The following is a 24,399-nucleotide window of genomic DNA, read 5'->3' on the forward strand; positions in this document are numbered from 1 at the left end:
TAGCAGAGTAACACAAGTAGTGCTAAAGGGCTTGGCCCCTCCTAGGGTCCGAGGGCTAAAGGCTGCGACTGAGGTAGCATAAACACCCCCGTAGACCTGGGAAGATAGTGCTATTACTAAGACGATACGCAAAGCCAGCCTGCCAGCAAGAGTAATAAATAGTTAAAAATAAAAAATGATTCTTTTTGATAATCTTATTACATTCAACTTTTATTTCACTGCTTAAAAAGTAGAAAGATCTTATCGTTTCTCGTTAATATTGAAAGTATACAAAGTCACCACTTTTTACTTCGGGGAAGAATTTATGTAATTACAGCTATTTATCTTTTAACACTTTAATTTCACAGTATGATTATTGCAATAAATAGTTCAAAGAAGCGTGTCAATTTTTTTTTCAAACGCCAAGGTTCTTTTCGGATAATCATAATATATTCAACTTTTATTTGACTGTTTATAGTGTAAGAATATCTTGTAGTTTCTCGTTAATGTTAAAAGGTTGCAAACCATCAAAATCACCATCTTTTACTCCGGGGAAGAATTTATCTATTGACGATGGTATTTGTTTTTAATCATTTTGTTAATTTTGCTGTTCGATTCCTATAAGAAATAGTTTAAAATAACCGGATTATTAATGTAAATAAAACGAATGTGCAACTTTCAATTTTTATAAATATATTTTTACATTTAGATTAAAACTGCATTTGATCCAAAAACATTATTACATTTTCTTGTCTTACATAAAAAAATCAGATAAATAAAATTGATCGTTTGACATTGAAAAAAATTGAAACAAATCTAATGTTTTAGTTAATAATAATAATCTGATTTTACAGCTCTCAATGTATGAATTATTTGCACTAATCTGATCGCCTGCGGCTTGTGTCCCTTACATTATAACAATTGAATTTTTTATAATAATCCAATATCTAACATAGATATTCATGTAAACAAATAAAACAATTTGGGCTCATTTCTAAAATGTACAATATTATTTTCTTCATCGTCTCCCTCGCGTTTCGTTATATATCACATAAAATTTACACACTTCTACATTCGTTCACTCTTAATATCTAAATACACAGTGAGGACCAAATTAAATTTATTTACAAATATAACAGATTATTATGGTCGTAAAATTTCATCTTTTTAAATTTTAAACTCCATATTGATAGTTTTCAGGTTACATATCACAATGGCATCAACGGGTCTTTGGAATATATTCAACAGAACGTTCAGATTAAACATTACAATATGCTTTTTTTCAACGATAATCTTATATAACCTTATTTATATAAAATGCATTTTTTTCTTTATGATTAATAAACATCCATAACACTTAATTTTAATAGATAGTTTAGAAATTAAACGATAAGCATATATATAATTTTACACAATACCGAAAGCAAATGTGTACTTCATAATAATATATATTCAACTTCAACATTCTTATACAACAAAAAAAAACATTTAATTTTCATTTATTACATAATAAACTCAGAAATAAATCACCCGTCAATTATTTGAAACGGAAAACAGACAAAACTATCAATATACGAATATATTACATATAAAAAAAATGTTTAACAATATAATTGAAGTTATGTTACAATTGAGATATGTCGTTCGTAAATTAATTAATCATTAATGAGTATTTCCATACCTAGAAAAAAGAAAAGGATCCTCACCCTCGGTGATTATTTATATAAATAAACTTCTAACGTGTAAAAAAATCATGTCTATACTTTTAATAACATATATAAAAAACTCAATATGTATATATTCATTAACAAAACACCGTTCATAACTGATGCCCGTAAACGAGAAGGCTTTTTTCCACTAATAATTCCTAACGATACCCTTTCAGTTCCTCGTAAAATTATCACATCCAATATAAAATACTGTTGCTATTCTTTCGACAAAAATAAACTCACTATTGATTACATATATAATTTATAGCATATGTATGATACATTTGTTACATTCTTCTTTTTATACAAATGGGATTTTCTCTTATACACTAAGGTCCAATGTTTCGTCGGTCTTTGATATACATAATCTGCAAGCAGTGGTAGCGAAAGTCAACGTTTATGCAAAACATCGAGTTCATACATTTGGCACCAAATGACGAGAATTTTGCTGTTTATACTTTTCTTTTACGACAATGCCCAACCTATTGACGATATTATTGAATTCATTATGGAAGTTGCGGCCGTGACGTGATGCTATTGGGTCTCTTGGCGAGCGTGCGTCACTCTCGGAGTTAGAAACACGGTCGTCGACGGCGGCTTTGGCGGCAGTTGAGGAGTCTGTGAACTGTCTCCGGAAAAACTAAAAAAAAATAATTACATATTAATTTTTAGAAATCTAATGGCATTATTAGTAAGATTAACCCTAAAGTGCATGATGATGCATATATGCATCACACAGCTTAGTGTATGCAATTGCATGGCAATTAAAATATGAATCATCCAATAACGGCATGTCGTCACAAACAGTGCATAACCTAAGAATTCAACCTGTTTTGAAAGTTAAAATAGGGTGAGCGATATTATTCGTTTATTGTTTAAAAGATACGTATTATACATTTTTATGGTCTTTATTATATCTTACACTATAATTTTATGGGGTAAGTTATTTATTTTATATGCATTTATTGTTGCTATATTACAAATAATAGTCGATTCATATATGAATCACTATGCTATGCCGTTATAATTTTATCCAATCCGCTTCGTACCATTTAATTTTAATATTTATTTATATATTTTTTATGAATTGAAATGATACAATGTATTATTTTCAACCATCGTGACACATTGGTGTAACTTTTTATTTAATTTAAATAAATAATTTTTATGAGCGAGCATCCGAAACACCAGTGCATCATAGTAGCAAGAGTGGTTTGAATTCCACAGCAATTGGTCACTTTAAGAGATTGATAAAAGTATAGTACTAATACCGATACATACTTGATGTTATTAAGGTGTCTTCTTTGTAAAATTGTGGAATGATCAGGTCCTAACAATTGTGCTGGTCGTGGCGGTAACGGCGGAGGCGAGGAATTGCCCGAGCCGCCTCTCGGAGGCACTGCTGGTACGTTCTATTACAAAAAAATACATTATAATATAAGCACTCTCGGACAATGAATTATAACAAAAATTTACCGTTAAAGAAGCAAACGTCGGCGAGGATTGCGCCGTGACCGGCGCCGGTGTCGCTGCCGGCGTCGAGTCTCGTCTTCTTCTCGGAGGTAGCGGGGGAGGCGTGTGCGGAGTTGCAACTGATTATTTCATAAAAAAAAACAATTTATAATAGATCTTGTATAAAGAGGGAACAGAAAATATGGAATACTCACAAGAGTGCGCCGTCGTCGGACTTGGCCGCGGACCGACGGCGGCCGGCCAACTCGGACTGACGTTAGTGTGGCAGCCGTGCGAAGGAAAGCTAAAAGTCATAGCAGTAGCTGATATCCCATGATGTCTATACGTTTGTAACGATGAAAATTAATGAAAAAAAAAAAAAACACAAAAAATAAAAACAAAAATAAATAAATAAAAATAAAACTGACAATCTAAAAAAGTAGGGGACCTAATGAGAGGCACTGTACCTTTCAAAGTTCTGCACCGAGTTGAGTACGTTCACGTGCGGACTTAGCGGTGGATGCGGTAGCTGGGGCAGGAGATCGGAGTGTATTTGACTTGGAAGCAGTTTCGGTGATGGTTCAGATAACCTAAAAAAATTAAGCATATAGTGCTTCTTTGAAAATAAGCCCTAGTATGATGTTTCAGGGTGTTTTTAATATAAGCCCTAAAAAAGTGAAAAAAATGTTCAAAAATATTATATTCCATCTCTTGCACAGTGACATCATTTTGGGAAGGCAGGTGAGGGCATTCGCATTTAATGATTCTAAACCAGAAATTCTCAGGTTTTCATTTAAACAAAACTAAAAAATAATCCCAAAAATATTTTTTTTAATATGTCCTTTCAATGTAATAATATCGGAATATATTTTCACTGGTAGATATGTATTTTTACTGGTGAAAATATAATTTATCTTGCAGGTGTAGATTTAAATACTTATCATTATTTATTTACATGCGATATACTAATGTTGCAGTGAATGTGTATTTCACTAGTGAAGTCCAAATACATTTTCATAGTCGTGTGACAAAATAATTGGACCAGTCCAACGTTTAGTAAATAAATGTGCGTACAAAGATTTGAAGCTCGATAGTAGGTAATGATTTTAACAAAATAAGCTTGGGGATACCATAGTTACATATTGAACAAAAGAGGCTGTATTCAGTGTGCAGCAATTTGTGGTTCTGTCAAAACATAATTATGTTTTATTTTCTAATATATTTCTAAACTTACATCATAATTGTTCGTAAATTGTCATTTCTGGGTTAATTTGATAATATTTAATAATATTTTTTGTGTAAAACACCGATTTTTTTAAAATGGCCGAAAGAAAAAATATTTCTGCTGAAGTGAAAATTTTTATTTGTACTTTACTTGGTGAAGAAACTCATACTTATCGAAAAATTGCCCTAAAATCAACGTGTCATCAATCAGTGATGAGAATAAAAAAATGTCTGTACTTGGACAGCAACCTTATACGGCACAACGACATAAATGTGGACGAAAATGCAAAACAACATCTCGGACGGACAGAAAAATTGTTTCTATTGCATTGCGAAATAGGCGGGTTACAATTGAAGATGTAATAGCTATTTTAAATGTTGAAGGAATCGAGAACTTTACAAAGTCGATTACACGAGGTGGATGTTAAAAGCAGCTCCGCTATGAAAATGCCCCGATGAAAATAAACATTACGAATATGTTTTGAAATGATTTTTTTAGTCTGTTGGATGTAACCAATTAACAGTTCAGACTTTTAAAAAAAAAACATCGAAACAGTTTCAACAAATCGAGTTAAGGGTAGTGGGCGTAAAAAATTACCTCATCTGGTGAAGATCGGCTGATACGTCGAATCTGCTTACACAATTGGCATAATACAGAGGTAGATATTACCAGCGAGTTCAATAATACAAAAAACAAATAAGTGAGGACACAACTCGTAGGCGTCTCAGGGATGAGGGTCTCTTCAGCCGTATACCTGCTAAAAAGTCGTTATTGACCCAAATAAATGCGACAAAAACGCATGGAATGGGCTAATCGGCATACAAATTACACTTCTATCGATTGGAGAAGGGTTATGTTCTCCGATGAGAGCAAAATTAATTTATTCAGGTCAAATGGAGCGCAATATGTTCATCGTAGAAGGGGTGAAAAAGACTGTGATTATTGTATCCAGAGAACCATGTAAAATCCAGGAAGTCAAATGATCTGGGCGTACTTTTCGTATTCCAAGTATAAATTTTATCAACGGAACGGTAAAGGCGGCGTATTATAAAATCAACCCAAATTTTTTTTAATCAATTCTACAGAAGAGCACCTGCATCTTCATGGATGATTCTGCACCCTGTCATTCAGCGAAAATAGTCAGTTATATTTTTCTTAAATCAATTATGTCAATGTCTTAGAAATGAGAATAAAACTAATTATTTAATAAAAGATTGTAGATTGGACTGGCTGGATTTATTATTTTATATAGTTGCGTGCAAAATAAACGTTTTTTGCACGCGACTGTATCTAAAACAATAAATCCACTGAAAATAAGCCTTAGTGCGTATTTTGGATCAAAAATTAAAATAAGACACTTTAGCAGAAGAATCAAAGAAGTGTGAATCAAATATTGCAAAGCTCTACACATACCGTAGCATTCTGAATAATAAGAACAGCAACACAACAACTAAACGCATGAAGATTGGACGAAGATTTATGATTACATTTGTACATATAGTCAAAAATGGGGTAGCAGTAGTGGTAGGAATCATGTCATGTGTAAGAGTAACATGAATGCGAAACATGCGAAATAATTACATTTGATACATCAAAGGCACGCATACTAAGTACACCATAAATGTATTTATAAATACCTTCCAAAGCAATCTCCGCCAGCTATCTTCGGACTCTGGTTGTGATTAGACTTTGCTAAGCTATCTAAACTATCTTCGTCTATGCTTCCCTGCTTATTTACGCCATTATTCCCCCTAGGACTCAGCGCTGGCGGTCTTTCCGGAGGAGTCGGCGGTCTATTGCTATCGACGATACTCTGTATCGTTCCCATATTATTCGAACCGATCACTGTATTATTCCCGTACGTGACCGGATCCTTATCATCTAACTTAACCAACGGAGGATCTTCCGAATCGCTGTTTGCGCCGATATGCTTCACATCACCGTTCGGTCTGCCTTTAGGCTTATTCGTCCTATCCACTTCCAAATTCATTAAGGCTTCGTCGATTCCACTCCTCTGAATGGAGTTCCTTGGACCTAAAGGCGGAGGCTTGGACCTTTCGTTATCGTCAATCAATCCGTTGTTCTTACTAGGCACGGGCTTGATATTGTTCCCGTACTTGAACACCGGCGTATCAAAAGAATGAAAGATCGGATTGGCAGAGCCATTGGCTTCCGCGATCGGATTCCTCGGACTCAAAGCTACCGGTTTAGCTGGTCTCGGAGATGTTTCGCTCACGCTAGAAACGTTAGATATTATGTCGTTCACTATCTTATGGTGTTTCTCTTCGCTCGACATGTGCCCTAAAGCGCCCGAGAATCTAGGCAGAAGATCGCCGATAAAACTACCGCTCGTTTCACCCGAAAAAGTGGGCCACTTCGGTCCGTTCGGATTTCTAAACTCGACCATTTGATGGTCCGGAGAGGGAAAACTTCCACGCGGAGGCGGCATCGGTAGCGGAGATCCTTTCGAACCATCGTTCGATCCCTTGTTTATTAAACTAGTCGAGGGATTTGTTATTCGAGGACTAATCAGCGACGATTTCGGAGCTAGTGGCTCTTGAGTCTTCGACGGCTGCATAATAGACGAAGGTCTTGGACTCACTGGCGGCGGTGCATTTGAAAAGTTATCTAACATTCTCGACGAGAGTTCCGTTATCGACGTGGACGGTAGTCTCGGACTTATCGAGTCGGTGTTGCCGTGATCGCTTCTACCTAATGTGAACGTCGACGATGAAGTCAAGCTGAACGTAGACGTCGAGCTTAAACTGGAATGCCTAGAAAATAAAAATTGAATTAAAACAGAGCAACGAACAAGTGTTTCAAACAACATTGTATATTACCTATTATGCGAAGCTGGAGTGGCGAGTCTATGATCGCGGAAACGGTGTCTCGGCGAAGGCGGCTCTTCATCTATAACGCTCTGCTGCAAACTCGCCATAGAACCGAACACACTGGACTGACTGTCCCACGTCGAAGCCGTAGGAGAGAGCTGCGATGAACTGTTGAGATCGTCGGACGAATCGGGTCCGAGGGGATTGACCGAAGCATGCTGGGGCTGTCGAGCCCTCGCTGGCTTGATTCCGGGCGACTTCAGACTCAACTCGTGCCATCTTCTCGGCTAAAAGATGAACCAAACCTTTAACTCGTTCTCATCTACAAAACATTCGATCGATAAGATTATTACTCACAAATCTGGGCGCTTGTCGAGCGTCTCTCGGCTCAATTTCTAAGCACTTCCTATACAAATAGTCGCTGATCTCGTTTTCTTCCATACCAGGGAATGGATTCAAGTTTTCCAGGAACGCCTGTTCAAATACACCATATAGTATGTAAACAACAACTGAAGTTATTAAAACGACTTAACCTTTCTAATTCCACGAGCCACGTACGGGGCTCAGTCATGTCTCTAGCAAAAACTCTCACTTACGATACGAAATAATATTGTAAGACTATTTTAGTTTATATAGTCTTCTATGGAGAAAGGTTTAAATGTATTATCAATTAAATAGCTTCCTTAAAAATGACTAAAACGAATGTGTTTATTTTCAATGTCGATACAGGTGCCACTAGTTATTTTCGCCTTTGTATATTACAAAGGATGATCTAATTCGAGAAGAGTCAAATTTTAGATTACAACAACATATTTACGAATAGATCGCTTAACCCTTTCCCGGTCATGCTTGAGTTAGCTCGGAAATTTGTATTTAGTGAATAATTATATCAAAAATCAGCAACTTTTTCAAAAAAATTATCATAACATTTTATTGTTCAAAAATAATGGACGAATATTTTAAAATGTTTTACAATGGCTGCATATTTTTATACCGCTGCATAAGAAAAGGTGGGTCCGTGCAAGAAGTTTTTGAGACATTTTTAAAAAAATAGTGACCATCGCTCAATGCGTTAAAATTGTTAAGTTGTTCTACAGAAATAACAAATTCTGTACGAAATGTATATTCAAATTTACGGGAAGATTATGGCCAACTTCATCATCCTTTTGAACGAACAATTCGCAATGTAGTGAAAAAAATTAAAGAGACTGGAAGCGTTGAAGATAGAGTATTGTGGAATTGTCGATTCGTCGGCGTTCACTGCTTTTGGGCTTTTCTAATGGCTCTCTTTGCCACATTTTGCATCTAGATCTCTAATTCAGATAACACAAGAACTGAAGCCCAGAGACTATGGACAATGAAGAATTTATACAGATTGGATGCTCTAGCAGAAGGAAGTAGATGCTGAATTTTAAAAGAAAATCTTATTTTCTGATGAGGTACATTTCCACCTCTTTGAGTGGAAATGTACCTCATCAGATAAGCAAAATTACCACATATAGGGTGAGAAAAATTCTCATGTAATTCACAAAAAACCATTGGTGTACATTGTGGTCAGGCGGCGTCATTAGGTATAACTTTTATTAAAACGATGAAGGTCGGACTGTAATCAAAAGTAGTATCGGATATTAGAAAAATATCTCACCCCAATCTCATCTGAGAATACTAATTGGGTAGAATTTCACTTATCTCGGTGATATAATTTATATTCTAAATAATCTCAATCTTCCATGTCCACGAAGGAACGTACATATTTGTAATGAATGACAAATTTACAATATGTTCCCAAAATACGCCTTTATTTTTTTTTGAAATGCGAGACAATATTGTGCTTCTTTTTAACAAAAAAATACTTTCACGCCTTCGAAAAACACTTATGAATAGAATGTTTATCAGTGTGTCTACTATGGCCGAAATTTGTAGAACGAAAATTGTTAAATCGTTAAATGAAACAAAACGTTGAAAAGGCCACTCTTTATTATCTTTCAAGATCAAAATATCCTTAAATTTGTTTTTTTTTTAAAAGTTTGGAAATGTAACTTTTAATAATAATTGTTAATAAATATTTTCATAGAATATTTGTATGAAACAATAATAGCATACAAAGTTCTATTGTGTACTTTGTATAAAAAATGTTTATTTACTAATAAAGAAAAATTAATTCAATAATGGTGTGTTGTGACAACCCTAGCACTTCAATTTTTAATTACCACAAATGGTGTTTAAATGACAGAAAACGGCACCCAAAGGCTCTTTTATAAAAACACTTGACATCTCTATTTTAAATTCTAAAAATGTGGCTTTTAGATGGCGTACTATGCAATGTTACTTTGGCAAATAAACAGTTAAAATACCCTTAGTTTCGGCTCCACTTGCAAACAATACGGCTGGTTTTGATATTGTTGAATCTCGCCGATGATCTCCGCCACTTTGCGTCTTTTTGAAAAGTTTATCAATTCAGTGTTAGGAATAAAATCTGAAAATATAATCAATTATAATATATAACAGTCAAGAGAAACTCGAGTTAAATAATATAAAAAACAAACCTTTATTTCCGTCTTCTATATGCAATATATTAGTCAGATACATGCCGAAGAAAGGAACGCACGGAGGGTTTATGCTCCGCAGCTTCTCTTGATACAATCTAAAATAATCGGTGATCAACTCTCGGCACTCTTCGAGGGCTTTCTCCAAACTGGTGGTCAACGTCTGAAAGGTAAACTTCAGCCGAAAGACCGAGGCACTGCCCATCGCCGACACAATAGCTAAAACGCCGTTGAAGTTGTTCAATTCGCGTAGCACCATCATTATCTCGAGAGTGCGCCTTAGTATTGCACCTCTCTCTTCAATATTCTCGGCTTCTACTATACTCTTCTCTATCCATCTAGTAAACTGAAATCGACGATCGATTTAATACACAAAATTATATTGATTAAAAAAAATCCAACACTTACATTAGTGGTAAGTTTCATAATTCTTAACAAATTAGGACTAGAAGTTTCTTTATCTTTTTTGGTCCATGCGGCTCCTACCAGTTCCGAAGGTTTCACCTGAGGATTGACATAATCGTTATATATAAATCAAAAGCAGACGAAAGTAGCAGTATTAATAAAACTCACCATTCTGTACATATCAAACTCTAAAAGAGTCAACTGCCTGGCGACTTCGATGGGATGCAAGACGAGCATATGCCAGTTGCGGGATTCGATCCATCCCATGAACCGCTCTATCGGCGGTGCTACATTATCAAACACAGGCACTGGAGCGCCCACGACCGAGTCTCCCGGAATAGCCGACGGAGAAGCTGCTCCTCTCGTATCGCCACCGCCACTCTATTGAAGTGAGAAATGACAATGTTATTGCAACGTCATATTAAATGTGATGAATAAACGTATATTTTGTACCTTTCTCTGCATTATCTTGATGACGCTCTCTACCCACTTCTTCATGGGTTTGCCGGTGATGCCGTCCAAAAACGCACGTAACTTGTCCAGCAGTGATGGATCGCGTTCAAAGTCGTAATAATGCTGATCGACCCAGTGCCTCAATACATTTAAAACCCTACACAAACAGAGGTATTAGAATTGTTAAATAATTAAAAGAAATTTCTCGATCAAACTTTGCTTTCCTGTGATGTACACTGAGTGTACATGTCATATTAATATACAAAATAAAATATGTTTTTGTGCTTTTTCGTGTAGTCATAAAGCCTATAAACATACATGAATTACATGAATACAGTGAATTCATACTAACAGTGAAAGTATAACTTTCACTGGCGTTTTATAGAATTCATTTTCCTAAGTTTGGAAAATGATGGAATATTTTTGGCGCATTTTTGTCACAATTTTTAAAACACTACACCTTTATTAATTAAAAATTAAATATAATTACCTGAACTGTACCGGCTGCAAGAACTCTTTGCGGTACCGCTTAAAATCTTCCCTCGAAGAATTCTTACTCAATTTTTCAGTCTCGGTTATAACTACATTCTCAGCCTTTTCTGTAAATACATATTAAAAAAAACAATTAACATCTAATCGATACCATATTCACTTTTTCAACCACGGAAAAGTTAGCACAAGTCAGATTCTAATCCTTCTATTATATAATACCTAAATCGGGCGATCCTTGTTTGCAATCATAATACTTTTTTTTCCTAGGCGCTAGCATGCGAGAATACACAAATTGTTAGTATAAAACAGACGGAACAATGACATTTTGTTAGTATCGCTAAATAGATCGGATCTAACCTGGAGCATCGTAGACCAAACTCGGATCAGGAATGTTGAACCTTTCTATGAGCAAGTCCAAAAGCTCGGGTGGTTGACAAAAGCTTCTGTACGTCACAAGGAACGTCTTGACGAACATGGGATCGGCGTAAATGTGATACGTCAGTCTTTCGACTAATTTTAATAAAGTACCGCCCTGAAAAATAATATGATGATATAAATTTAGCATATAGATGTACGTAATGCAATTGATGTGTACCTTTATTAATGCACCGGTGTTCTGTTTCTTCTCTATCACGATATTATCGGGAGAATCGGGTACAGCGAATCTGTATAATGAAGGCGGCGGAAGCTTCAAGGGATGCTTTCGTTCGAGATCAAGCAATATGCTGTAAATTAAATTTAAATGTTATAACATATATATTTCATATATGGCTGCAAATTATATACCTATCGAGAGTCCTATCTAGCATATTTTTAGTGTTGAGCATCACAAGATCGGCCATCCATCGATTTTTGTCTATAGCGCCAGTACAACATAGAAACACGGGACTTCCATTTTTCGGCACCAATTCGAAACAGTTTCTCAATTCTACAAATACGTTAAGCATTCAATCGATTTGAAATATAAGGAAGCACAGATTCGACAGTTAAATAATTACCATCGGTATCAGGCTTATCTATAATCTCCGCCTTCCGTATGTATAATCTCTCTTTGCACTTAAGCTCCGATTTTGCCTTGTCTCCGGTGCACGGTTTACACAATAAAAGGATTCCGTCAAACAGAAAACCTCGGCGTTCCGTGATCTTTTTACCCGGTCCCCCTTTTCCTAAGGTATCCTCTGTAAAAATTACATATTGTTACAATCGTAAATATTTTAATCGATTCAATTTGATGTATAATATTACCTCGTATAAACTCATTGCAGCATAAACCGATGTCCTTGTTCTCCCAATCCCAGTTGTTGATGAGCTTCGTCAGCTCGTTGGTTTTTTCTAAAGCTACTTGCCTCCTCGCTCTACTGGCCATTCTACTAGCAGCCTCACTAAAAACATGATCATTTTTAAAATCAACCCGGATTTGTTATACGTTTGAGATAAAAATCGCTTACATCGTAGGTCCATTTTCTAAAGCAGCCAACAGAGATTTTTGAATCGGTTTCATTAATCCTTCGACCTGCAACAATAAATAGTTGTTGACGAATCAAAAAATATATATTCATAATATGAAAATGTACATCGCAGAATATTGAAAAAATGTATACAGGTAAATTAAATATGAGTAATCGTAACATTAATCCAGGTGAAGACTTTCGTTAGATAGAATATCGATATTTTAACATAAAATTTTAAAATAGTTTGAGCTTTTGATTTATCATTCATTTCAATCTCAAGACTCAGGCAGAAATCCTTTCGAGTATATTTGCCAAAAATATGTAAATTAATTTTTTTTAGCTCGGATCATATTGGATTTCCACCATTCCTGAAATTTCGAAAGCTCCAAACATAATGAATGTTACCACAAAACTAATTTTAAACGAATCAAAACCAAACACAAGTTGGCACATTTAAAAAATAATTTAAAACACAAATCAAAATCGAGTCAAATGAAAACATTGAGAGCGCATCAGTTTGTATAATGGTGGCAGTACGAATCAGGCAAAATGTGACACAGCAATGGCTTAAAATACCCGTCACACATGAAGCAGCACTTTATCGTTCGTTTTTTGGCTAGTGTAGAGTTGAAACCATGAAAGCTCAGTACGGTGATGCATGTCTGTTACACCAGAAAATGTATTAATGGAATTAACCAGGTCAGTTGTACCGAAAAGTTGTTGGTTAAGCAATTGTATTAAAAAAATCCCACATACAACCATCTGCAGGAAATATTATACTGACTCTTCTAGGATGAATGCATAGTAATTTAAGAGCACTACACGTCCAAATATGCCGAGCATACCAATTGGAATGACACTCAAATCAATAGTGTTGAAATATGTACACCACATAGTTTTCATTTGACTCGATTTCGAATTTTTAAATGCACCATTAAAGATAAAATTACAACACCGATATGACATATCACAACACCGATAAATCGAAAAAATAAAAAGTGAAACTTTCAAGCCGGATTGCTCGAAAATCTGTCATGCTATGTTAAGGTATTCTTTAAGGATCCTAAAAAAATAGTCAACAATTATCCGCTCTATCAACTCTTCGGAGGAATTCGTTCAATCATGCCGTTTTTTTTTTTAATTTACAAAAGAGACTTTTCACAGATTCATAGACAAGAGAGAGAGGAGACTATTTCATATAATGTATAAAATATACTTTCAATGCATCGCTACCTGATTCAACGTTATCCAAATATCTGGTTTTATCTGTAGTTCAAAACAGAAACATTTTTGTAGAAAAACTATCTCGTATCGCATTTTTTTATCTTTCGAGACGATTGTGATACGCGTTTTCCGACATTTCTACTTGCGCTACATTACCTGCTGGAAGCTCTCCATGTCCTCGGTGCATGGCGCCAGTTTAAGTAGCATGGCCACATAGTCAAAATAGAGAAACGCGTGAGTGATTGGCGATGCGAGCAGCTTCGGAAGAAAGTATTTAACAGCCAGCCTAAAACCGTGGCCCGCTGTATCCAGACGTTCGGAATACTATAAACAAAATTAAGCATATAAAGTCTGTATTTAAAAAAATATCGACAATGTGAAAAGTATATTACTTCAGGATTATCAACGATAGCTTGTAATGCTTGTCGCGACTGTTGCATCGTAACGGTTTGGGCGTATTTAACGTAAACATCAAACTCTTCAGCTTCGGCTAATTCTGTGTAAAAAAATAATTTATAACTCACGATAAAAAATGTTTTAAAATGCACACTGTAGATTGATAATTACCTTCGAAACAAATGCCGATGTGGGGCATCTGAGTTTCAGAAGCGCTTTCAACGGTGTCTTCAAGTGAGCTGAGTAAAGTTACCGTTAATTCATAAATCTCGAGGATGTTGCCGAATATCAGCTCCACGTCCTAAAATCAAAAATATTAATTATTGCCTTCCGTTAATATAAGGATTAGGTTATCTTATTTATTCGTCAAGTTATGCGCTGCTATTAATTTAAAAATTAAATTAAAATATTAATTAAAAAAATAAACTTCTTGGGCACACTGTACTACTATATTGGTCACACGTGCTCTTTAAAATCAATAATTAAAAATGGTAAAGCAAAAATTATAAAACCATAATAAATAACTGTTAAACACCTTTTCGTATAATAATTAACATAATAATAACTGTCGGTCCATTACTACCGTGAGGTACCGTAGCTAGTGAGTGAGCAAATACTGGACCTTCAACTTTTTAGGTTATAAATATTTTTCTTGATTCATTCTGATTTTTGAAATCTAGTTTTAGTATTTAGTATTTTTTTGCACATTCGCGTTTGATAGAAATGCGGTTGATCCAAGCACATTTTTGACCGTTCCCGCGTTACTGTGTGAATTTACGTACTATGTGGACAAACTAAGTAATATTTTTAAATACTTTTAAGATAAAAAATCACATTTTGACTAAATCTAATTTTATTCTTTTTAAATTATCTACATAAGTGTATAACAATTTTAATTAATAAAATAAATTGTGTAGTTTCATCTTGAACACGTCAGTAAAAGGGATTCCTGCGCTACAATTGTTTATTTATCATAGTGGTTTTTAATGGCAACACTTCTGAATTCTAATCAATAGCGAGCTGTCACAATGACAGCCCGTTACAAGTAGTTATAATAAATTATAATATATGAAATAAATGGTAAAGACAACATAAATAAAACTTAAAATTATTAGTGTGCCAGTAAGAATTTTTTTGTGTGGAAAATAAACCGTTTCATTAGTTAAATTAAAATTCGAGAACTTAAAGCTATTGATATTTTACCATTCATAGGTTGTGTATGGCTTACTATATTTATGAAACTCTAAGCCGGGACAGCTAAGGAAATTTTATGAAACCGAGATGTATGGTAAGTCTATGTGTATATTAAAATATAACCTAAATTCTAATTTGTTCAAAAACAACCGATCACTGAGCATCATCAGAATAGCAATCGTTTTGAAAAGAAGTAAAAAAACTACATGTAAAGATATCGTTATATAAAATATACAATTTTGATCATAACAAAACTATTATTATTATTTTAGGTCCAAATATTAGAGGACATCGGTAAAGGCAAGTTCATACTAGTTTAACCTATTTGCTGGTTGCGTTATAATATATTCTATGACCTCAAAGATCTAATCAATGTATAAACAGATGATATATTTATATACTCTTTAATCTCAAATGAAAGGGTGCTTCTGGGCAATTCATCGGTTACTACTTTATTTTTGTCTCTTAAGTTGTCAATGGTTAATTAAACCTTAATATCTACCTGATATCTCATATTACCTGCGAGAATTTTGTTTCATAAAGAACATACGAAGTTTGCTCTAAGTGAATAGCTTGAATTTGGCAAATTTTAAGAAAAATTATCACAAAGAACAAAAGTTATAAAACACCTTATGTATACAATATTTTGACACTTTAAACTGTTTTTTTTTTTTTTTTTTTTTTGACACGATTGGGCTGTATTAATTTAAATTATGTATGCAATTGTATACAATTCTCTTACGACTTTTATCCCCTTTGAATAAAATACTTATTCAATATATATCACAGTATATTATAATTAATTATAAAAATGTAATTTAAAATATTTTTGATATTTTGTTTGAGCTAGCGTTATAAAAATAGTAACACACATCTTTTGCTGTGTTTTATAAAACAATATAAAGGGACCACTTTGAGCCAAGTTAAATATGTAGTTCTTATTAAAATTACATTGAATTAAGCCATACCGTACATATCAATAATAGCATTTCCAAATAGCTGTTTTGTGCCTTTAAATACATACAAAAAACGTAATACATGTTGAATGCGAAATGACAAGTGCAAGGTTGCCAAATCTCCAGCCATGTAACGCCAATAAGAGATTTCTGGAAAACGTGAAGTTCCATGAAGTAAAATAAGGGGTAGTAAGAGAAAAAATCATTTATGTTTTATTTAAAAATTGAATATTGCGCATTATAATAATGTCACTTGGTCTTGATCAACGGTCGCCAACCGGTGGTCCGCATACATCCCCAGATCGTCGTAACTGGCCGTGGCAGTGGGCGAGCACTAAGTCTCCCTCATGGAAAAACAAATACCATTTTATATTTAGAATGTTACTTTTATGGAAAATCATGGTTGTGTTCCGCAGGATTTAACATTTTGAATTTAATGGTCTGCGAGGTCCGAAAAGTTTGTGACCACTGGTCTAGATAATAGATAAGGGAGACAAATCCACACATCTAATGTCAGGCATCTTGTTTCGTACATTTTAGAATATTATTATTATTAGTTATGTGCAATTACCTTAGAATCCTTCGGCAGTATTTTCTCTATCTCCTCCCTGAATACCCGTATTATTAAATGCAAATCCCTTAAGTATTGCTTCTCGTCGTTCATCAAGTCCCGTACTAGTTCCTCGTAAGTTAGCGACGCTCGAGGAGTCCTCGACGGCTCCAACGGGGGCGCCAGCGCTCGCTCGCCGCCTTTCTCCTTCCGCGTCACTTGCTCTTGATAGAACATCTCCATCAAAGCCTAAAAATGCAAGCGTACATTTAACAAAAATCAATATCACTGGCGGAAAAGTGAAACGAGTGATGCATATTTTGAGTGCTAGCCGAAATCACTCACCTTATGCTGCAATCAGGACGCGAAATGCAATTGTAAAGGTTTGCAAGCGTGAAAAACAATCAATATTTGTATGTATAGACAAAGCGAATATATACAAAAATTTGGGAATGTGTATTTACATAATTAATAATATATTTTAGATCTTCTAGAATATATACAACTTGGTTTGAAAAATATTTATGTTTAACTACTCAGTAGTAGAAACAATGAAATACATTTATAAACACCAAACAACTATCATATATTGTTTCAAAATCGAAATAACAATTTCTAAAACATATTAGCAAATTACTTGAATCATTACCATATTTAAATTGATTGTTCTCAATAGATAATACAAACAATTTTGTTACTATTAATTTAAATGATAGGATTACAATATAACCATAAAAATTAATGGTTAAACAAATCAAATTAATGGACAATATTTATGCCACAATTGTTGTGTTCTATACAATGTTAATAGTTTTATTAACAAACAGTGGCATAAGAATGAACAATTATAATACCTTATCGGCGTTCATGGAGGTTTTAATATCCTGACTGGAAATCTCCAAATATCCACCATTGTTGGATATTTTTTTGACGTAGTTTCCGGCTAGTTTTAAAATATCTGCAGCTATGTATTCTACTATTGCGACTATGAACGATGTAACCAGAGTTTCTATCTTACACATGAACACTTCCTGCAATCGAATTAGTCGTTATTTAGCATTAGAAAGATAATATACTTTTAAATTCCACACAAACTTACTTTTTGTAGCATCTGATGGATTTTGTCTACGGGAAGAACCGGCCGTTTCTTCTTCGCCTTGTGCGTGGACTCTCTGGCATCGTTGAGAGCCCACTGGTCTATTGGGTTAGGAAACGTCTTCCCAACTCTCTCCTCTACATCCTAAAAGGCAAAAGAATCGATAAGTAACGAATAAATATAATTTTTCAATATATAAAATATATTCTTCAATGTACCTGAATTGTATGTGGAGAAGGTTTTGCGCACAACTTTCCCATCAGTGTGAGAATGAGTTGCTCGACGTACAGAAGAGCCTCTTCTGCAGCGTTTAACGACGGATGCACCTGCTCCAACACCTAGAATTAAATTTAAATCAGACTAGCGAGCAGTTTAGATTAAAAACTATTTATAAATAACGAAATAAACACATTTTTTTAGTACTTTTTAAAAATGGCTGCTATTTGGATATGAGTGAAATAATGAAAAATATGTATCGCAGTTTAAGATCCAAAGGAAATAACAAAACTGCTTACCTTAATATTAAGAACTTTCCTATGAGGTAAAGTATAATTAAAAATAATCCCCGATAGTGGTTTTCATTTAATTGAAATAGACAATTCATTATTAAGAAATCAATTCGGAAAAATTGATATTGTCGAAGAAGTTACAGGTGATTTATTTATTTATATTATTAATTTATTTAGGTAATATAGCTAATTGTTTATACACTAGACAAATATAATCAAAACAAACAGAATATAAATATAGACTTTAATATTATAATTTATTTCTTAATGCACAAAGGTTTTCTTTATTCCATTACGAAACGCACTACATTTTTATTTTTATTTTTGTGAATTATTTTAGGATTATTATTATACAATATTATTTTTTATTATTCTTATACCTATTTATCAGTGGCGGTCCCATCTCTTTCACTCTAGTTACTAACACGCGAGCGATAGAGAGGGAAAGTATTTCACCGACCGCCACTGCTATTTATCTATCTTTTAATATTAAATCTATGTACATCTTTATTTATTAATAAAATACTATAGTAACATACTATTATAAAACTTACATATAATTACTAATCCATTCATTTTCAATATTTCTTGAGATCCAACCAATCCAATCTTTCATCAGTACTTCTACAACTAGTAATCTATTTTTATTTAAACCTTCACTCATTGTCTTATTTTGTAATTTTTGCAACATCGTCATATCAAATTTATTAAGCATATATAATATTGTCACACAATAATTGAAGCGGAGCAATATAATATTATTATAGATTATTTTTGTTTGTATTTATACTTAACATATTTCTTATCCTAGATAATGTATCAATTTTTCTACTATTTTTATGTAATTATGATGTACCTTAAAATTTCTTTTTTTATCTTTAATCACTCCTAAATATTTTGCATTATCAACTATTTTTATAATAGTTATCTATAAATATTTTTATATTATTATCTAACATATCTTTATAATTAATAAACACACATTTAGTTTAAGTACATTATTTTTTAAGCATCTTTCTATTATACTTAATTTATTATTTAAGTTATCTACAGCTTCTTTACCATTATCACATATGCAATAAATTAAAGGATCATCTGGAAACAGATATATTTTACAATCATGAACATATATTATAAACAACGATGGTTCTAATTTGGACCCCTGTGGAACACCGTGAGATATTATTTTCTATTTAGAATAACCATAATTTATATTAACTTTTTACTTTCTCTTTTATAAATTACTATCAAACCTCTTTTTTTAAATATAACCTATAATTTCTTTAACTTTATACTATTTTTTCTCTGAATCTACGAGATCCAGACATTCAGCTTTAAAACTTTTTAGTAGAGTTTTAATGTTGGCTTATCAATAGTACAATATTTTCGTACTAAGTAAAAAATATCAATAGAATTTTTGAGAACCAACCTTCAATTCTACATTTAAATATAACTCTCAATTTGCACGATTTAGAATTAAATAGTGATTTTCCAATACCATACATTGTGTCAATGAAGGGATAAGTGATTTTTGTAATAGAAAACGTTTCTATCGCTTTTGTTTTTATAATAATGTCCAATGCACAAATGACGCATATTTGCGTCATCGGCTCTTAACGTTTTACTACAGGTAAAGTCTCTTTAGATGAAAGTTGACAGCATTTTAAATCTTTTGAATTAATTATCTAATAAAAATGAAACTTAAAAAACAATATTTAAATTAAAAACCTCATCGTAATGCATCTTAAATATGAATGGCATTTAATATACAGAACTGTGGTATTTAAGTAAGCAATAAATATTATTTGAATATTGGATTTCATTATTAACCCTTTTGACTGCGGATGACACATATAGAAGTCATCAAGAAAATCGCCATTATGTACCGGGCACCTAAAGGTGTCATGAACCTTTGAGCCTTGTAATATGTTTTTTTGTATAATGTAAGGTTGAAAAACACTAATTTATTAATTGAAATAATATTTAAATAACTGATGGCATAAATAGGTCCCACATATTATCAAATTTCGAAATAGCAAAAATATCAGCCGCAGTGAAAGGGTTAATGCATTAGTCTGCTATTTACACGGAATTTTGAGTGTATATATTTCTATGTTTTATCACACTAGCAAAATAATTTTAAAATTTATATATTGTCATTTCTAAATAAAACTTTTATCTTTAACACATTTGCGTGAATGGAGACCGTAATGTGTTAATGTAAGAAATGTTCATTAATGGTATCCTGAAGATAATTTTACTATATTTCATAAATATATTTATCATTATTAATTTGTTATAATATAGGATAGTGATTAAAAGTCGAAGTATTATAGTAGAATTTTAAGCTTTATCTCTTTTAAACGCCAGCGACTTTTTAGTGAATCGCCAGTTCTCTCTTCACGCATCTGTCTCTTTAAATAAATATAAAATACTTGATTTACTGAATAATGAAGCTAGTATAATAATCTTAAATAATTGATAAAAATTAATTTGTAAATAATTGGTCAACTTGTTTTAAAAAAATAATTTGTTTAAAAAACTGCACCAGTGAGTCGCTGGCTGTAAAATACTGGAGAATGAGTTGAAGATTTAGTGACTTAAATTTTAGATTTCCTTATCTCATGGACGAATACTGAGTTGATTAATTAATTTTCTGCGGTCAAATTTAATTTTCTCTGTGAACCAAATTCTTTTCAAAATCAACAAAATGATTCTTATTTAATATTTAAGTGAAAATACTGTAACGATCTAGACAATTAAAAATGTCCTTGTTTATCAGTTATAAATTACTGTACTATTCTTACATCACTTATTTATGTTCGGAAGATTGTAGCACATTTTGCTCTAATAATTAATAATTTTTGTCAACCCTTTTAGACTGTTTCTAATATTGAAAAAATACAGTAGTAATTAATCGTTGACAGAAAATAGGTTTCGTTTAAATTAACCACAATACAATACAAAAGTATAACTCTCTTATCATTATTAGTTATTTACAGCTGTTATATTTATTCATGTTTCAAAAACTATTATTTATCTTACAGAATATTAGATATCATGATTTCCAATCTCGGAACTGGCAGATAGGAAATCATAATACAACTGTCCCTCAATTCACGTACAGTATTATATTGTAGATATAATATCAGATTTTGTTTATACATTTTGACTGTACTGTGAATTACGCCAGAGATATTTGCTTAAATTAACCTTTCATTTCACGGTGTTGCAAATTTGCAACAAACTCCAAACTGTATGTAGTTTGTACTGAAAAAGCTTTTATTTATTTTATAGATTTTTAAGAGTTAAGACTTTTATTCAGAATGAAATTAAAATTTTTGGTAACTTATGCAAAAAAAAATATTATAAATCGTGGATAAAACCATAAATGAAAGAAATGAATGTCAATTTATTTTACCTTGTCCAACGAGTTTGCGAATGTTCCCTTCCATCTTTCGTAATTTTCGGTCTTCAGAAAGTCATAATCTGCATTCTCAATCTTGTTGGGGAACATCTTCTCGTCTATTTACCGCAGCAGCTCGACGGTCGCATCGTCGCCGTCATCCCGCCGATCATAACATTGTTCATATTTCAACAATCTCCACACGGCACTGGCACTGGCACTAGCACTAGCACTACATTTTCGGTCATATCGATGGCACTGCTCTATAACGACAATAAATAACAAATAAATAAACGTTTGACGTGTGAAACAAAATGGTGACGGTGACGGCTTCGGCCCGGGTGGAGGGGGCACGGGGGAATGGGGGGAAAGACCGAATTGACAGAAGCGGTTTGACAGCGAGGCGGGGGTGGGGGGGGGGGCGAAGGCCTACGCGACGAGGGCGACGGCGGTGGCGGGCGAAGGGGTTAGGGCTCCGCGGTCGCTTCGAGGCGCACGTCCCCCGCCCTTCGCCCCTCGCCGCTCCGCCGACAAAACACACACCGACAACGCACCGACGCCATCTTGACTATTTTGTTTAATTCGGCGGTCGACAACCTTTTCGTCGAAGCGACGAGCGCCGAGCGCCGATCGAACTTTGACCTTGAACGCGACGCCGTCCACCGTCCACCGTCCACTTATAATCGATTCCAGTTTCACCCAATATAATACTAATATACGCATAGATCAATTTTCAATTTGTCACTGAAAACACAAAATAAATATGTACCAAAAATTGTATCCTCCTTTGTCTTTTATCGTCTTCCTAGTAATCTTTATTTACCTTCCGCAGCATCCCTAAACGAACAAAAATTCCCAAATTACTTTTTTATACCTCAAGGGCAATACGTCCTCCTAGAACAAAAAGTTCTGAGATGTTCTTTTTATTTTTAGTGTCCTCTTTTCATATTCTAAAATTTAGTCACAATATGCGAAAAATTTAGCTTTTTTAGCTCGCAAACTCTACAAACTTACAGAACATATTTCCACTTGATGCAGCCTGATGTAGAAGAAGCTTTTTCTAACGTGTGGTACGACGGATTAATATGTGAACATCATTATTTTTTCTTTGCATAATTCACCCATTCTTGGGAGACAAAAGCTTCATTATTTAACTAGATTATGAATTAACGATATCGATTAAAGAGCTGGAGTTCCTCAGGTAAGTACACTCTGGTCTTTTTCCTTAACATACATTTCATACAAATGATATTCTGATTTTTAATAAAACACTTAATTTCATAAGAACAATTTCGAGATAACAATAATAATAATCATCCCGTATGGTTTCAAATTAATATTAATTGAATATCAAAAGGTATAACAGAATTTAAACAGTTATTTAAAAAAAATATAATAACTATTAAGCTACCTTTACTTACACTTTATTAACTAACAAAGTAATAGCACAAAGAAAAAAGAGCGTTTAATTTTCTAAGCATACTACTAAAGATTGCTATTTGAAAAATCCAATTTTTGAAAATCCGTATTTTCTGCATTTTTAATTTTTAACAGTCCAGGCCTTACGGTCTACGCCAGGACTACCAAACTTGCGGTCCACGGTCAACTTTTTTGCGGCCCAAGCAATCTCAAGTTATTCCTTCCTACCTTAGGCACCCTAGGAAAAAAACAATCAAATCGGAAATATTTCGTTTATGGATGCAGGTGAAAAAAAAGGTCACAACTCAGACCTTTTTTTTCTCTCACCAGCATCCCTAATCGAGCAAAAATGTTCGATGTGACCTTTTTTATTCTTTTTTTTCAAATCAGTTTTCAAATTTTTCAAATTTTTCAAATCGGACATCATGATTTTTAGCTTTTTTTGTAATAAGATAATTTAAGGAAAAAATCTAAAAAAAAGTACAACAGTTAAAACGTCTATGAATATTTTTAAGTTATTAAATTTGAGATATTTGAAGTACATTACTGTCGTAGGGACTTAAAGAGTGGAATATCTGCACAAATTTAAGTTTGGTTTTGTCATAGGCACTGGATTTGTGTTATATTTTTGTACTATTTTAAGGTAATTATTGCAATGTTAATTAATACATTGAAATTAAAAAATCAATATTAGTATAAAAAGTCCTTGCTTACGTTTAAGAAGTAAAAGCAAGGATTGGCTATGAGTTGGTAATATTTTTAATAGCTTATATCCATTAGGACACTTATCTCCTTCGCATGTACAGTGCTGTGTGAATATGTAGTAGATTTTAATAAATGAGCATAATATAATGAATTGTGTCATTTTTTAATATTTTTGTAAAACATATTACATATAACAAATAAATAGTTTTCACTAACTAGAACGCAACATTGATGCATAGAATCAGCGAAATAGGTTCTTGTTGTGAATATCAATGAATTATCTTCAAATGTACAACGGAAAATTTCTTACTACACGGCTTAATATATAATCATAAATAGATACGTTTTTCAAGTTTTTGAAAAATCATATAGTTTCTTCGATATTTATTTTTAGCAGATTA

The 24,399-nt window shown here is 33.3% G+C and overlaps 1 protein-coding gene across 3 annotated transcripts; it reads right to left on the reverse strand.

Moving 5' to 3' along the window:
- Window positions 1–644: 644 nt before the first annotated feature.
- LOC148229108 (protein son of sevenless-like) lies at window positions 645–22,444 on the reverse strand. 3 transcript variants are annotated; one of them, XM_088198881.1, is made up of 29 exons: window positions 22,418–22,444; window positions 21,890–22,137; window positions 18,178–18,297; window positions 17,963–18,103; window positions 17,718–17,894; window positions 16,885–17,112; window positions 14,335–14,464; window positions 14,160–14,263; window positions 13,924–14,091; window positions 12,541–12,605; window positions 12,338–12,474; window positions 12,091–12,270; window positions 11,879–12,020; window positions 11,688–11,817; window positions 11,450–11,624; window positions 11,091–11,199; window positions 10,601–10,757; window positions 10,316–10,528; window positions 10,151–10,246; window positions 9,743–10,088; window positions 9,551–9,672; window positions 7,554–7,670; window positions 7,206–7,483; window positions 6,003–7,139; window positions 3,608–3,730; window positions 3,356–3,480; window positions 3,165–3,280; window positions 2,970–3,100; window positions 645–2,328 (listed from the first exon to the last, which is right to left on the reverse strand). In XM_088198881.1, exons 2-29 carry the CDS (start codon window positions 21,983–21,985, stop codon window positions 2,223–2,225), a joined length of 5,169 nt encoding a protein of 1,722 aa, XP_088055007.1. In that variant the 5' UTR covers window positions 21,986–22,137; window positions 22,418–22,444; the 3' UTR covers window positions 645–2,222. The 3 variants fall into 3 exon arrangements, with proteins under 3 accessions (XP_088055007.1, XP_088055010.1, XP_088055009.1); XM_088198884.1 differs by having other exon boundaries at window positions 21,890–22,132; window positions 22,308–22,444; XM_088198883.1 differs by having other exon boundaries at window positions 22,308–22,444.
- Between the last annotated feature and the right edge of the window lie 1,955 nt (window positions 22,445–24,399).

This window comes from Plectrocnemia conspersa, unplaced genomic scaffold (assembly GCF_051122295.1).
Source record: "Plectrocnemia conspersa isolate PC_06_02 unplaced genomic scaffold, ASM5112229v1 ptg000011l, whole genome shotgun sequence".
Taxonomy (NCBI): Eukaryota; Metazoa; Arthropoda; class Insecta; order Trichoptera; family Polycentropodidae; genus Plectrocnemia; species Plectrocnemia conspersa.